The following is a 13,684-nucleotide window of genomic DNA, read 5'->3' on the forward strand; positions in this document are numbered from 1 at the left end:
ATGAAAGGATTATGAAAAATAAAATCATTGTCTAAGGAGACTTCCCTGCATCTGTCCTCTGCTGGTTTTTAATACTTGGTAGCAGCAGCAACATGTAACACCAAGAGGATGCAGAAATTAAGAACACTAAATGATTAAAAAATAAACTACTAGGAAGCTGTGCACTTTGTATGCACGGACTTGGAACAGGCTCAGAGGCATATGGGCAGTTTTCTGGCCAGGACACTGGTGCCAGGCTGGCCATGGGACCACCTAGCAGGAGGAGGAAGGAGGTAATACCTCCAGGTTACAGCAGTAGTGTAAGATTCCTACTTGTTCTTTTCTTCCTCAGGATGCCGTGTCTGCACTTCAGAGTGCAGCTATATGTTAATAAAGAGGGAAATAGTTCAGAAAATAGACAAATTAATTAATGTCTGGATAATCTGCCTTACAACAAGGAATTAAAAGTCGTGATCTTGCTCATACTGCAAAAATAAGTTTCAGTAAGACTCCTGGGTGAGTTTCTCTGATCAGTGTACTGCAGGAAGCAGAGCTGTGCATTTCACAGGAGTTTCCTGCAGTTCTTCAGAATGTGACAAAATGCCTTTTCAGATAAAATTGTGGTTTGCCAGCATGGATGATGGGCAGTTACTGTACCTAGTGATCAAGTACAGTGAATGTCTGTGCTGTGGTCCCTTGGCCTAGATCCCTTCCTGCTGTGCTGTGCTGTGTACTGGCATTTCTCAAGGCTGCAGAGCTGTATATGGGCAAGGGAAAGTCTGCTCTGCACATGGTCTAATAGCAGATCTAGCTCATTGCCCTTTTCCTTTTGTCTGCAGGACAATAAGGTCAATGGTGTGACTTGCTGTACACGGATGCTGGGCTGCACGTACTTGCATCCTTGGATCCTGCCCAAACCACACGTGAATTCCATTCCGCTGACTGTTCAAGATGAGCTGCTACTGATAGGGAACAAAGCTCTCTGGGAACACCTCTCGTACACGGAGGCTATCTTGGCTGTGCGCCACCTGCATGACCCGCTAGCTGCTGCAAAGAAACTCTGCACTTTAGCCCAAAGCTATGGTTGCCAAGACAATGTAGGTGCAATGGTGGTGTGTCTGAACATCAGTGAGGACAGCTGCACATGTGAGATGCATGGCCTCACACTGCCAGGTCCTGGGGGATTTAGCTCCACCACGAAGCCAGCAACACCTTCATCCAGCAGTGGAATTGCTTCAGAGTTCAGCAGTGAACTGTCTGCTTCTGAGGTTAGCAGTGAGGTAGGCTCTACTGCTTCAGATGAACACAACGCTGTTAATCTTGATAGTGGTTTGCTACCACGGCAAGAGCGGCGTTGCAGTCTGCATCCTGTGCCTCCCTCAAGCATCTTCCAGCGCCAGCCTTCCAGTGCCACCTTCTCTAGCAACCAGTCTGACAATGGTCTGGATAGTGATGATGAGCAGCCTGTGGAAGGTGTGATGACAAATGGTAGTAAAGTGGAGGTAGAGGTTGACATTCACTGCTGTAAAGGAAGTGGTCTGGAGTTAGAACCTCTTGCTGCAGAGTACAGCTCCTCTACTCCAGTGCCAGAGGATGACTCTGGGCTTGTCCTTGTCATTCGGAGACAGAACAGTGTGAACACTGTGCAGAGAGGGGTAAGGGAGAAGTGTGAACTGCAAAAATCTCTTTCCACATGCTGTCTGTATGGAAAGAAGCTTTCCAATGGTTCCATAGTGCCCTTGGAGGAGAGCCTCAACCTCATTGAAGTAGCCACAGAGGCACCCAAGAAGAAGACAGGCTATTTTGCTGCTCCATCCCAGGTGGAGCCAGAAGATCAATTTGTGGTGCCACCTGATCTGGAGGAGGAAGTGAAGGAACAAATGAAGCAGCGCCAGGAGAATGGAGCAGATCAGGAACAGAAAGAGGAACATGCAGCAACTCTGCCAGAGGAGTTTGACACAGCTTTGTAACCCTACAAGTACTGCTCCCACTCTGTCTGTCCCAGGAAGCCCTGTCCCACAGGGGCTGTCTTGACCTCCGAGGGGAGCTGGGATCTGCAAGGAGTACAGGCATCTGCTGCTTCCTTAATGGAAGAACTGGGGTGTGCCAAGGTCTGAGCTGTTGAGTTTTCACTGTAGCATCCTGGTTGTTCCATGAGCACTCGGACCAGTAGCTCTGTGCTAGGGACCACCTGGGAATCGTGCAGGCACTAGAACGAAGGCAGATGTTCAACACCTGCCTGTAACCCTTTGAACCCTGAGGTTCTGCCAGATCTGCAGCTTAGGGGCTGGCGGGGGGGGGGTGAGGAGGCTGCTGAGGGGCAATGTTTGGGGTCCCATGAATATTTCTGATGCAGCTCCCCACCCCCCAGCACCTGACTTTGTTATTCCTTGAAAGAATACAGCCAGTTGCAATGCAGCTGACCCAAGAATGGTTTCCTGCAGTAATTGAAAGCACTTTTATTGATTGCACTTAAGCTGTTCTGCTCCCCTTCAGCCCAGCACTTTATTATATAGGGTCAGGGGAGAGAGCAGTCCCCAGAAGGTGTGTAGGGGGCTTTTCTCAGTGGACATTGTTAAGGCAGTGAAGGACTCAGGATACCAGTGTTCTGATGAGCACTGGTGCAGGTAGTGTGAAGCTCATGATGGGATCAGGCTGTGTGGGATGAGCTGAGTGCTGAGCAGGTGCCTGCTGATGCATCTCACAGGGACCACAGGAAGATCAGCTCTTGGCTGGTTGATTAACACACACCTGGTTCTCCTCACTGTAAGCACCAGCCCAGCCCAGCAGCACTTTGGCCACCTCCTAATGGATGCTTCCCAGTAGAGGCTTCCTTATCCAGAAAATACGGGGTGAAAGCAGGAGCTTGTGCTTGTTTCAGTGGTACCGTGTCTAAGAGGAAAAGCAGTTGTAAACAGTGGTGTGCTGCTCTAAGCCAGTGAGCAGTGAGGCTGCCCTTCTTATGCTGGGGAAGCATTCAGTGCTCTGTGCCACCAACACAAACTTCTGCATTGTCAGCTACAGCATCTTTGCTTGCCTCTGCAATTGGAGTCAAATTACCCCAAATCCACAGCAACCTGCATTTCATGGTACATGCCCAGTTTGGCCACAGACAAGTTGAAAGCATACTTCTGCTTAGCTTTCAATGCAAAAGGGAAAATAGAACTTTTCACCTTAGTAGCATCCTTATCAGCATTGGAAAAGATATTTTAAACAGTCCCTCTAATGGCAAACAAGCCAGTCTGCATTTGCAGATGCACTGTTTCCATTAGGACTTTTCTTGCAGGCTGTGGGTTGGTGGCCTGTGTAGTCCCCTGTGTAAGGGTTGTGTGCAGACACCTGGCCCTGGAGCACGCAGATCTGTCCTCCTCTGGCAGACCTGGTTAGCAGCTACCCCATCGTGCTGGTGGTGCAGTAATCCTGGCTAATGTGGGCTAGTGCCTTGTCTTCTTTATTAATTTTATTTATGAAGAAAACTTGAGAGTTTCTTCTCAAGAGCTCTGAGAGGCTTGAGTTGCGTATTTTTTGATCAAACTCAGGCCTTGCTCAGAAGGAAATACTGTGCAGACTACTTGTGGGGATTAGACTGACACAATCTAATGGAGTTTTACTGAGATTTCAAAGCACTTTGAATTTCTTCTCACCAGGAAAAAAAAAAAAAAGCATTTTTACCATGCATGAAAGAGCAACATTTTAGGATATACCTTGTGCTACTTACAGTGTAATCATGAAACAACCCAACCTTTTTGCAAGGTTTAAACTCTCACAGATTTTTGCTGTTTAAATGGCTGTTTTATTTGGAAATGAGAGAAAAGCTAATTCTTAGAATGTCAAACAGCAGCATTTGGATCAGTTAAGCAGAGAAACAAGAGGAGAAAACATCAGAAGACTAAACCCCAAACCTCTTTCATGTTCTCTTCATGTACGTACACAGAGAAGGCTCAGCCCAGTGTGTGTGACTGACTTTCAGTTGTCATTGGTGATAATTTTACCAAATGTCTGTGCCCAGCCCAGCACTTGATACCTGACAGGGCTGTAAAGCAGCTTCTGTTCGGTACATGACTGATGCAGAAATACACTCTTCTTTCTGAGTAAGACTGGACAAACCTCACACTAGGAGAGTGGCAGATCTAATGCAAATCAGGTCTCTACTTCTTGCACCGAAGTGGAAAATCACTGATTGTGGAAAACTCCTTACCAGTGTGAACCAGTAGCACTGCATGGAGAGTTGGTATGTCCACAGTGACTTAGTCACGAATGGCTCTACCTAGCTCAGTGGGAAAGGACTGAGTAACATAAAGCTCTGCAATGGAGCATACAGATTTATGAGCTGCACCTCTTCATGGTAGTAGCAGAATGGAACGCAAGGAATTCCTGTGTAGCTTTTTTCTCCGGTGCTGTTTCTGGTTTTGAAGCAGAGTTTAATGCAGCCAGCTCCTATTTCCTATAGGTGTGAATAGTCATGACAGAACATAGATTGTTTTCTTACACTAGGTGGAGTCCAGAGCCTTCTCTGCTTAAGCTGGTACATGAACTGGTTGTCTTACCCTGCGCAACACATCCTGACTGCTTTCCTCTTCCACCACCTTTTGTTCTCCTGTCTCCCTCGAGGTAGTCAAGCTTCTCCTTTTGTTTTTCTCATCTTACTTGCTAATGCCACCTTACATTTCAAGCTCCCTGAGAGCACTGCTGTAGGTGGAACAGGTATGAACGGGCAAGTCTAATGAAGGACTCATAGCAGGGGATAGATAGTGTTTTCCCAGTTCTTTTCCTGTTCTCCAGTCTCTTCCCTGTTTTTTGTTTGTGGTTCTTGCACAGATACATCATGCCCACAGAGACACTTCACTAAGGATGTCCCATTTCTTAGAGAGTTGCCATTGGAGGAGTATTCTTGGCTTGGGGTCATCAGGCTCTCTTGGCTCTGCTGAGCAATGCAGACGTGCCGTGCTCGTGTAGCCACAGTTGGGTTTGGCTGTGAATTCCTTTGTTCATCATGTCAGTAGTTCTGGCTCTGCAGATGACCACACTTCTTGGGAACAGGTACTCTGAAGGCACTGACCTGTCTGGCCTTCCCTGTGCAGAAAGGCTTCCAAGAAAGGAACCCATAAAGATTTTATTGTGATGAGCAGCTGGGGCCAAAGGATTGCAGGTAACGGATAGTCTCCAAGTTGCTCCAGGCACCAGGAATGGGCCTGGTGGAAGCAGCGCCACATCAGGGACCCGATGACAATCCTCAAGTGGATGGGAGGGTAGAACCCTGTTCGAGGAACAAGCAAGTATTTCCCCTTCCCCTCCATGGGGACAGGCTGCTGTGAAGCTGAAATCCTCCTAGTGCACAGGACATGCAGCCGTGCTGGCAGCCCTGGGGGCATCTGGAGCTCCTGCGCTCCAGCAGGCATGGGTTCCTGTCATTTGCCAAAGGCCTCCTTCGGGCAGTAGGTTGACCTCTTTTGTTTCGGGCAATCATTGTCTGCTGTTCTGTTGCTGTCTGAACACTCAAATGTGGTTATTTTCCTCTTTTTTTCACATTTTTAAATGTTACTTTTTTTTAACTTGACTCTCATGACCCAGTGCATATTAAAGAAGTATTGCAGCGCACCACCTGTCTATTTATAATTTTTTTCTTTTTCTTTTAAAAAAAGAGAATATTCTCTGTATCCCACTCTAGCATGCACCTGTAATAATCCCCATTTTTATTGTGTAAGGGAGTAGATTGTCCAGTGAATGCACCTTCAGCACTGAAGCCTGTGTTTGTATTTCTCTGGAGAGACAAATCATGTAAGATTGCTGGAAAACACTATTCCATTGATTCTTTATTCAGATGTATAGAGCAGTCCAGGAAGGAAGAATATTTTTGCATCAACTTTTCAGCTGACTTAGCAATAAAAGAGTTTTTACTTTCATCTAACTCTATATTCTGACTCCATTACTGTGCTGGAGGGAATCTGCAATGCCTCAGTCACACACAGCCATGGTGAAGAGTAGCTGTGCTGAAGGGTCTCCTTCTCTGAGTGCTGGTGCTACTTTGCCCATCAGCCTTCCGTACAAAAGGTACTGGGCAGAATGCTGTGAGGGTGGAATTCATGACACCCATTACTGGGCAGCTTTCTGTGTCCTGCCCTAGGAGTCCTGAGCTGTTGCTCTAAACAGGACTGTAGAGCTCCAGCAGGAGCTGCAGCAGCCAGGAAGTACAGATAGCAGTGAACTGTCCACATAAATCCCTGCACTAGTGCAGGGATGTATTTGCATACCTAGCTACTGAAAGAGTGAGTACATCCAGCTACTAAAAGGGAGGAGAAAGCAAACAACCCCAAGTACTGAATGTTACTATTTAGCGTTTGTTCTACTTTCATATTTCTAATTCTGACAGTGTTCCATGGAATTGGTAATTGTGAGGATTTAGCCACTGGTGCCAGTGATACTGGAGCTCTGTCCAGGACACAGGACGTTTCTGGTATGTTTAGTTTGGTGTTTGGGTTTTGGGGATTTTTTAATGTGGGCAGAACAGGTCTAAGATACCAGTGGTGTATCCACCTTCATATGCAAAATGCACATCCATAGAAAGTGGGCACTGCTCTGAAGTGACATTTCATTCTGAGGCATGATTTTGTGTCTCTAGTGCTCCTCTTTTCCCTGATAAAAATTTCCTATAGAAGTTTTTTTAAAAGTAAAGTTTATCCTTTTTTTTTTATGAAGTGCAAGAGCAGCATGTCATTTCCCCAGCTTGTACATTAAAAATGTATTTTGAAAACAATATACTTCTACCTTGAACCATATCTTTGAGCTCTTAAAGCTTTCATCTTACAATCCCAACATGGGGCATCTTCTTAAGCAAAACTGTTAGACACAAGTTCTGTAAAGGACCATTTTATACAAAACGGTGCCCCCTGCAGGAATATGAAAAGCATCAAATCACATCTTGGGCAGAGTACTGATCGTGTTGCACCTTTTTATTTCAGGGTTGTCTGATGGCTCCATACACACCATGTTCAAGAGGCCCTTAGTTCTAACAGACATGCGGGAAAGCAGCAACAAGATGCCACAACCACTGGCCTCTCTTCTCAGTGAACTGTCCCATGCCCTTTGTAAGGAGCCTCAGCTACAGAAGGGATGTAGTAGCAGTACTTGGAGCAAGACCTCACTGGAGGGAGCAAGGCTCCGGTGGAGGGGAGGGAAAGGCTGTTCATCTGCAGGATGGTCACACTCTGCTATGGGACAGCCGCCAGACACAGACCCTGGGTCTACCCTCATGTCCACTGATAACCCAGTAATGCAAATCTAGGTTAGGGACTGCTTCACTCTCCCATGTTTAGTGTGTGCTCTGGGGCAGCATCAAGAATGCACTGCTCAGAAGTGAAGAAAAGCAGTAAGGAGGTTTTGCCTTCCTGTGTAAGGAGGGTGGCAAAAATCATGGCCAGTGCTGGAGTGGAGGGATCATTCTAACTGCACTGGCTTCTGCTTCAGTGTCCGAACGGCTGTGAAAGCCCTGGCTGCAAGGCCTGCACTGAGCAGGTATGCCATGGCAACCATGCAGCCCCACAGCCCAGCCGCAATCTCTGCCGCATGCAGGCTGCACCTAAAGCCCTGGTAGCCTTTGCTTTGATAAAGCTGCTCTCTCTCTTTGCACACTGATGAATTATAAACCTCCAGCAGAAAGTGGAAGTAGTAGTACAGAGCAGGCACCATGCCCACTGCGACCACTGCATCCAGGGCACATTCTAGCAGCAGCCACGCTGGGAAGCGCCACGGTAACCGCAGAACCCCAAGCGAAAGAAGGACGCAGGAGACGGCCAGGAGACAGCCTCCCACGGCCATCGCTGCCCTCGCCACCGGCAGCTTCAGCACGTAGAAGCGCTGGTCGAGCTCCCGGGCTTTCTCGCCGTCCGCCCCGCTGAAGCCGCTGTAGGCGCCGCCATACTGGTAGTAGTAGATGCCACCCAGGTCGGGCAGGCCGGTGTAGCCGCCCGGGGGCCCGCAGGACACGGAGGCGCAGACCAGGATGAGCACGGCGAGCAGCGCCTGCACCATCTGGCAGCACGCTGGAGGGGAGAGAGAGCGTGGGCACGGGAGCTGCGGCGGCCGGGGCGGTCCCGGCACGGGGCAGGGGGGAAGCGCCTCCAGCGGTCCCGCTCCGCTCACCCCTGCCCGTGCGCAGGTACCGGCAGCGGCGGCTCCACAGCGGTCCCGGGGCGGCGGCGCGTCTGCTCGGCGGCCCCTCCAGCCCCGCTCCGGGCACAGCGCTGCGGAGAGACGGCGGCGGGGATAGCAACGGCGCGCCAGGACCCCCCGTCCCCATCCTCACTCCTCCTGCCCGCCCCTCCCCGTCCCCATCCTCACTCCTCCTGCCCCCCCCCCATCCTCCTCCTGCCCGCCCCGTCCTGAGTCCTGCCCCCCCGTCCCCATCCTCACTCCTCCTGCCCCCCCCGTCCCCATCCTCACTCCTGCCCGCCCCGTCCTGAGTCCTGCCCCCCCCATCCCCATCCTCACTCCTCCTGCCCCCCCCCCCTCCTGCCCGCCCCGTCCTGAGTCCTGCCCCCCCGTCCCCATCCTCACTCCTGCCCGCCCCGTCCTGAGTCCTGCCCCCCCCATCCCCATCCTCACTCCTCCTCCCCCCCCCCCCCTCCTGCCCGCCCCGTCCTGAGTCCTGCCCCCCCGTCCCGTCCCCATCCTCACTCCTCCTGCCCCCCCGTCCCGTCCCCATCCTCACTCCTCCTGCCCGCCCCCCCCCGTCCCCATCCTCACTCCTCCTGCCCCCCCCCCCATCCTCCTCCTGCCCGCCCCGTCCTGAGTCCTGCCCCCCTGTCCCGTCCCCATCCTCACTCCTCCTGCCCGCCCCGTTCCGATCCCGGCCCAGGCTCTTCACAGCCACCCGCCTGCCCAATCCCTCCCCGTCCCGATTTCCCCCCTCCTCCCAAGCCCTCACAGCCGCCTGCCCTTCCCGTCCCGTCCCGATCCCCGCCCCGTCCCGGCCTCCTACAGCCGCCTGCCCGGCCCGTCGAGCCCCGACCCGACCCGACCCGTCCCGCCCCGCCGCCCTCCCGCCAGTCCCCTCCTCACTGCCCGCCCTCCCAGGCGCGTCCCGCCGGCGGGGCTCGGGGGCTGCTCTGCTCCGCCATGGCCCGGCCCGGCCCGGCCCCTCCGCCCGGGCTCCGCCGAGGTCTCGGCGCGGCTCCTGCCGGCCCGGAGGAAGGGCGTGCAGAGGGCGGGACGGGGCCGCTCCCCCGGCACCTGCGCACGCCCCGATCCCGCCCCGCCCGCTCCCGCTCGGGTCCCGGTGCCCCCGCACGGTCTCGGGTGTTTGCAGCCGCTGGGGGCCGAGCGCCGGCGGCTCCGGCACCGGGGCGCCTCTTCCTGCGCTGTGAGCTCGGTGCCAGCCCGGGGCGCCCCGGAGCCCGGGTCCTGCTGCTCTGCTCTGTCCGCAAACCCGAGCCCAGCCGGGTCAGCCCCCGCTGTACGAGCTGCCCTTCCCCAGCTCCCCCGCATCAGTTGCCCCACAGTCACTGGGACAGCAGAACGACTGCCCCTGCCCGGTGCTGTGCTTCCCCTGGCAGCACCCGGCAGGTTGTTGCCGCTCCAGCTTCCCGGTTATGTGCAGCCTGTGCCCCCTGTGGACAGGGAACAGCGCCTTGGGATTTTTCCTGTAGTGCCTCTGCCAGCGCTCTGCAGGCCGCGTGCAAGCGCGTTCCCTTGTGTTTATCCGTAAGGAACCAACCAGACCTGTGTGTCTGCTGGAGACCACTTCAGGCAATACGATACGACCTTCTTGCTGGCTGCCCCATTTCCATGTACAGTCATATCCTGCTGCATGGTGGGACTGGTGCCATCCTGTCCCAGGAGGCTGCTGCCACAGCCAACACCTTTCAGCACAGGCGATGAATTGCTCCTTTGTTGGTGGCTGCAGGAGTGAATGCAAGTGCCCAAGAGCTCACCCATGCCCGAGTGACACACAAGGTCCTCAGGGCCGACTCTAGAAAGGCTGTTTGGCCTGGGAGAAAAATAACTTGGAAACACAGGGACAGCTTGGAAAGCCAGAGTGAATGATTTCATCCAGGAGTTTCACCAAACACTGCCTGGAAGAGCTTTAGGTCTCAACAAAAGAAAGACTTCTGTTGAATTTAGGAAAACAGAAACTTTTCTGGAAGCAGGGTTACACTGTGGGGCCTCAGACACAGCGTCTGAATATGTGCCCTGAGAGGTTCAGATTGGTCAATAAGAGGTAGAAATATGTTTCCTCCATCTGTAAGATTGGTGGCAACACTGAAGTAGCTTCACCCTTCTGTCCTTTCAGGAGCAATAGCAGCAGCCTATAGATTTGATAGTCTATGAACTGCTGTGCTTGTGCACCTCAGCACTGTTGGAGAGCACTCCTCAGCATTTCGCCTGGCTCCAGGAAGAACCAGAGATCTGAAAAGTAACCTTAAAATTCACTTAGTTTGGGGTAAGGGAGAAACAGAACAGAAGTCTTTGTTCAACCCCCAGTTCAGATAGAGGGGACAGGAGCTGTACGATCATGATAAGTTAGGAAATGGGAAGACCAAAGGGAGTTTAGGACGAGGGCCCTGGGGATCGTGCAGATGCTCAGCAGCGAGGCTGTGGCGCACACCTTCTGGTGTGCATGTGTTGATCACTCGTGTTCATGTGCCAAGACCCAGGGCTCCTCGCTGCCAAGGACAGGATGAGCTTAAAAGCTTCAGCAACCCTTTGTATACTTTTAGGATCATGGGCAGTGCCATTTTGCTCAGTAGAGCTTTTACCTGCCATGAGAGGGACGTGAATAACAAAGTTGCATAATCATGAGTCACAAGAGGGGATGAAATAAGTGTTTCATTCATATGCAGGTCATCCAACAACCTGAGCTGAAGCTTTCTTTGGAATTTCTGATGTGCCGGAATTACTTGTTCGAAGACAGAGCTGGGAAGCGCTGCTCTGTTGATTTGGCGATGCATTCAGGTTTACTACAGTGTTGCTGCTAGCAAGTGAGGTACAAACTTCAAGGTGTTGCAGAACTGAGTCAGTCTTATTCCATTTCTGCTGCTGTATGGGGAACTGTCTAAAAAATGCCTTGTGTCACTTCACTCCTGCTCCAGGTACCACAGCTGAGTTTGGTCAGCGCTGGATCCTGGGTCCGTGTTCTCACTGCAGCAGCAGCAGTCAGCAGAAGAGAGAAGGAACTGAGGACACCATCATTAACTTTCATCCTCACTTTGGCTTTTCTTTCATTTATTTTTGGCTCCGCTGTGTCCAGCTGCTCCTAACGTTGCTGCTGCACAAATGGGATGGAACGGCCTTGCTTGGTTTGCCATGGGCCAAGAGCTCTGACCTGGTTCAGTGCCCTCCCTGGGAACTTCGAGGGTGAAGTGGAAGGAACAAGCCATGAACTGCCTCATATTTCTCCAATGTGAGGCAGCTGGGAGCTGCAGCACAATCACTCCTGGACATCACAGCCAGATTTATTGACTGTCCCACATGAATAAATAATCACAGGAACAATGAGCGCAGCATGATGACGATACAGCCCTGCTGCTGAAAAGAACTGGAGGTTATTGTGACTGACAAACTGAACTCAAGTCCACAATGTCATCCTGTTGCGAAAAAAGCTAACATTGCTATGGTGTATAAACAGGAATGTCACATGTAGGACACATGAAGAAATTCCTCTGTTTCCCCCTTCAGAGCTGTTTGTTAGGCCTCGAGTCTTGCACACTGTGTTTCCAGAGGCAAGTGGATCAGCTGGAGGGGATCCAGAGGAAAGCAAAAGAAAGCTCTAGAAATACACCCTGTGAGAAGCAGCTTGCTCCAGTCCTCCCGTTTGACAGGATGGATGTCTCTTTAACACCCTGAAAGCTTGTAAATGGGGAAGTGTCTGAACAACATTCAAACCTGCACAAAGCTGATGTCAAAAGGAAGGGAATCATGTTCTCCCTGTCTGCTGCTGGTGTGGTCAGGAAGCAATGAGTTTAGCTTGAAGCAAAAGGCATGTGATTTAGGTACCCCAAACACCCCCCGATACTTCTCCCACACACCCTGCTTTCACCACTTTGCAAGGAAATGAGCAGTTGTTGCTGCAGAAGATGGGGCAGATGATGGATTTCCATCACTGGGGCTCAAATTCAGTCATGTGAGGGGCTGGGCTGTCTGTGCTCTGAGAGAAAAAGATGCCCGGTGCTGCGCACCCCACTCACTGCAAGATCATGGTGTTGCCTTGCCCCACAAAGCCACCATGCCCTTTTCCATCCCATGTCCATTGGCTGGTCACTGTCCCTGTGGCTCCAAGGCCATCAAGGGGGCAGCTGCCACAACGAGGCATGCAAGAGCTCCAGTCTCTGAGGTCATAACAAACATAGGGTATGCACTTACATACTGTTTACCTGGATGTAAGCAAGCAAAGCGCAAGGCTGGACAAGGTGTCTCTCTTTGCTGTGCCTGTACCCAGGAGCCGTTAACACTCAGGCATTGTGGAACGCTCCTCTCAGCATCTGTAACAGGGCTGCGAGTCTTTCACTGTGGCTGCTGGGCCTGTCACTCCCCAGTGCTTCCAGCTCTCCGTGAACCCGGAGATCACCCTGTGCCTCTCAGCAAGTGTCAAGGAATGTAGTGCCCAGGCTGAGTGTGCAAGGGCACCCAGCCTCTGCACTCCGTCCCTTCCCCGTGCTGCAGTGGTCCATGCTGGGGAGGGCAATGTGGACTGACAGCACAGCCGGGACCAGCTTGTCCAAGTGCATTCGCAGGCACCGGTATTGTGGGAGGCCCACGGGATGTCACAGTCACGAAGGCGTTTGGGGTTGATGTTCCTGGTTTACTTGACAGAGGGACTCAGTGCGCTGGTGCCCTGCTCTGCGCCCAGCGCAGGGCCTGTGGACAGGAGCTCTGCAGGAGCCCAGGCGCTGCCGCTGCCCTGCCCAGCGCGCTGCTCCCTGCGCGGTGAGCACCGTGCTGAGTGTCAGAAGTGCAGTGATCCGAGCGGACCCAGATGCCAGCGCTGCCCATCCCAAAGCCAGGCTCACCAAGGCGGGAGCGCCATGGCTGCTCTGTGCCATTTGCCTTCTAGTGCCTTTCTCATTTTTATTTCTGAGATCAAACGAAAGCCGACCCTAAGTATGGCAGACAGATGAAGCAGACACTGTGCATTTTTGAGTCACTCGGTTACTGGCTTTGAGTCACTGTGTGGATCGTTGTATCTTTGTGGCTCTTCAACGTTTGTGCAGCTTTGCATGGCCTAGCCGGGTTTTTCTTGGAAATGAGTTTCTGCTCTGGTTATGCAAGGAGATGACAGGGGTTGTGCTTTGTTTCAGGTGAATGCCAGGCAATTCAGACTGCTGGAGGCAGGGCCATCATCAGGCTTGATCAGAGACTCATGCAGGTATATGTAGGTTTAGCATAGCAGCCCTGCCCATGCCACAGGCAGACTTAACTGTGAATGTGTGCATTTTCATAGTGGCCTGACCTGTAACAGACAAGGCTTGTCCCTGCACTTCAGGAAACCTGCTCTGGTGTTATAAATATGCTGTGGGAATTGATAGGCAGTCACAAAATTAATGAGAGCCAAGGAGGCTTCATGGCTGTTTGATCTTCTAAATAAGAGATTAACAGTAAATTGATTAAAAAAAAAAAAAGGAAGAAAAAGGAAAATTCACATACTTGGTTATTAAATGCTGATTCAACTGGAAATGCAAAGCCCCAAGGTTAGGCTACACACATATTTGTG

General features: G+C 51.9%; 2 protein-coding genes across 3 annotated transcripts in view; one reads left to right on the plus strand and one right to left on the minus strand.

Moving 5' to 3' along the window:
* PHLPP2 (PH domain and leucine rich repeat protein phosphatase 2) overlaps positions 1-3,764 on the plus strand; it is a 35,367-nt gene extending 31,603 nt beyond the window's left edge. For both annotated transcript variants that reach the window (XM_062613069.1, XM_062613067.1), the window contains exon 19: positions 819-3,764. In XM_062613069.1, coding sequence (XP_062469053.1) covers positions 819-1,949 — 1,131 coding nt within the window. In that variant the 3' untranslated portion in view covers positions 1,950-3,764. The remainder of the gene's footprint in view (positions 1-818) is intronic.
* A 2,010-nt stretch (positions 3,765-5,774) lies between these two features.
* MARVELD3 (MARVEL domain containing 3) lies at positions 5,775-9,912 on the minus strand. The gene is made up of 4 exons (XM_062613079.1): positions 9,909-9,912; positions 9,037-9,391; positions 8,119-8,219; positions 5,775-8,018 (listed from the first exon to the last, which is right to left on the minus strand). The coding sequence occupies exons 1-4, from the start codon at positions 9,910-9,912 to the stop codon at positions 7,414-7,416; spliced, it is 1,065 nt and encodes a 354-aa protein (XP_062469063.1). The 3' UTR covers positions 5,775-7,413.
* Positions 9,913-13,684: the final 3,772 nt, after the last annotated feature.

Source organism: Pezoporus occidentalis, unplaced genomic scaffold (genome assembly GCF_034315485.1).
Source record: "Pezoporus occidentalis ecotype Australia unplaced genomic scaffold, CSIRO_AGI_Poc_V1 ctg163, whole genome shotgun sequence".
NCBI lineage: Eukaryota > Metazoa > Chordata > Aves > Psittaciformes > Psittacidae > Pezoporus > Pezoporus occidentalis.

Excerpts from the sequence above, each read along its gene's own strand:
- MARVELD3 (XM_062613079.1), bottom strand. Across the intron at positions 8,220-9,036 it reads CGCGCCTGGGAGGGCGGGCA|CGCTGTGCCCGGAGCGGGGC; the intron begins GTGAGGAGGGGA and ends GTCTCTCCGCAG. Across the intron at positions 8,019-8,118 it reads GTACCTGCGCACGGGCAGGG|CGTGCTGCCAGATGGTGCAG; the intron begins GTGAGCGGAGCG and ends TCTCCCCTCCAG.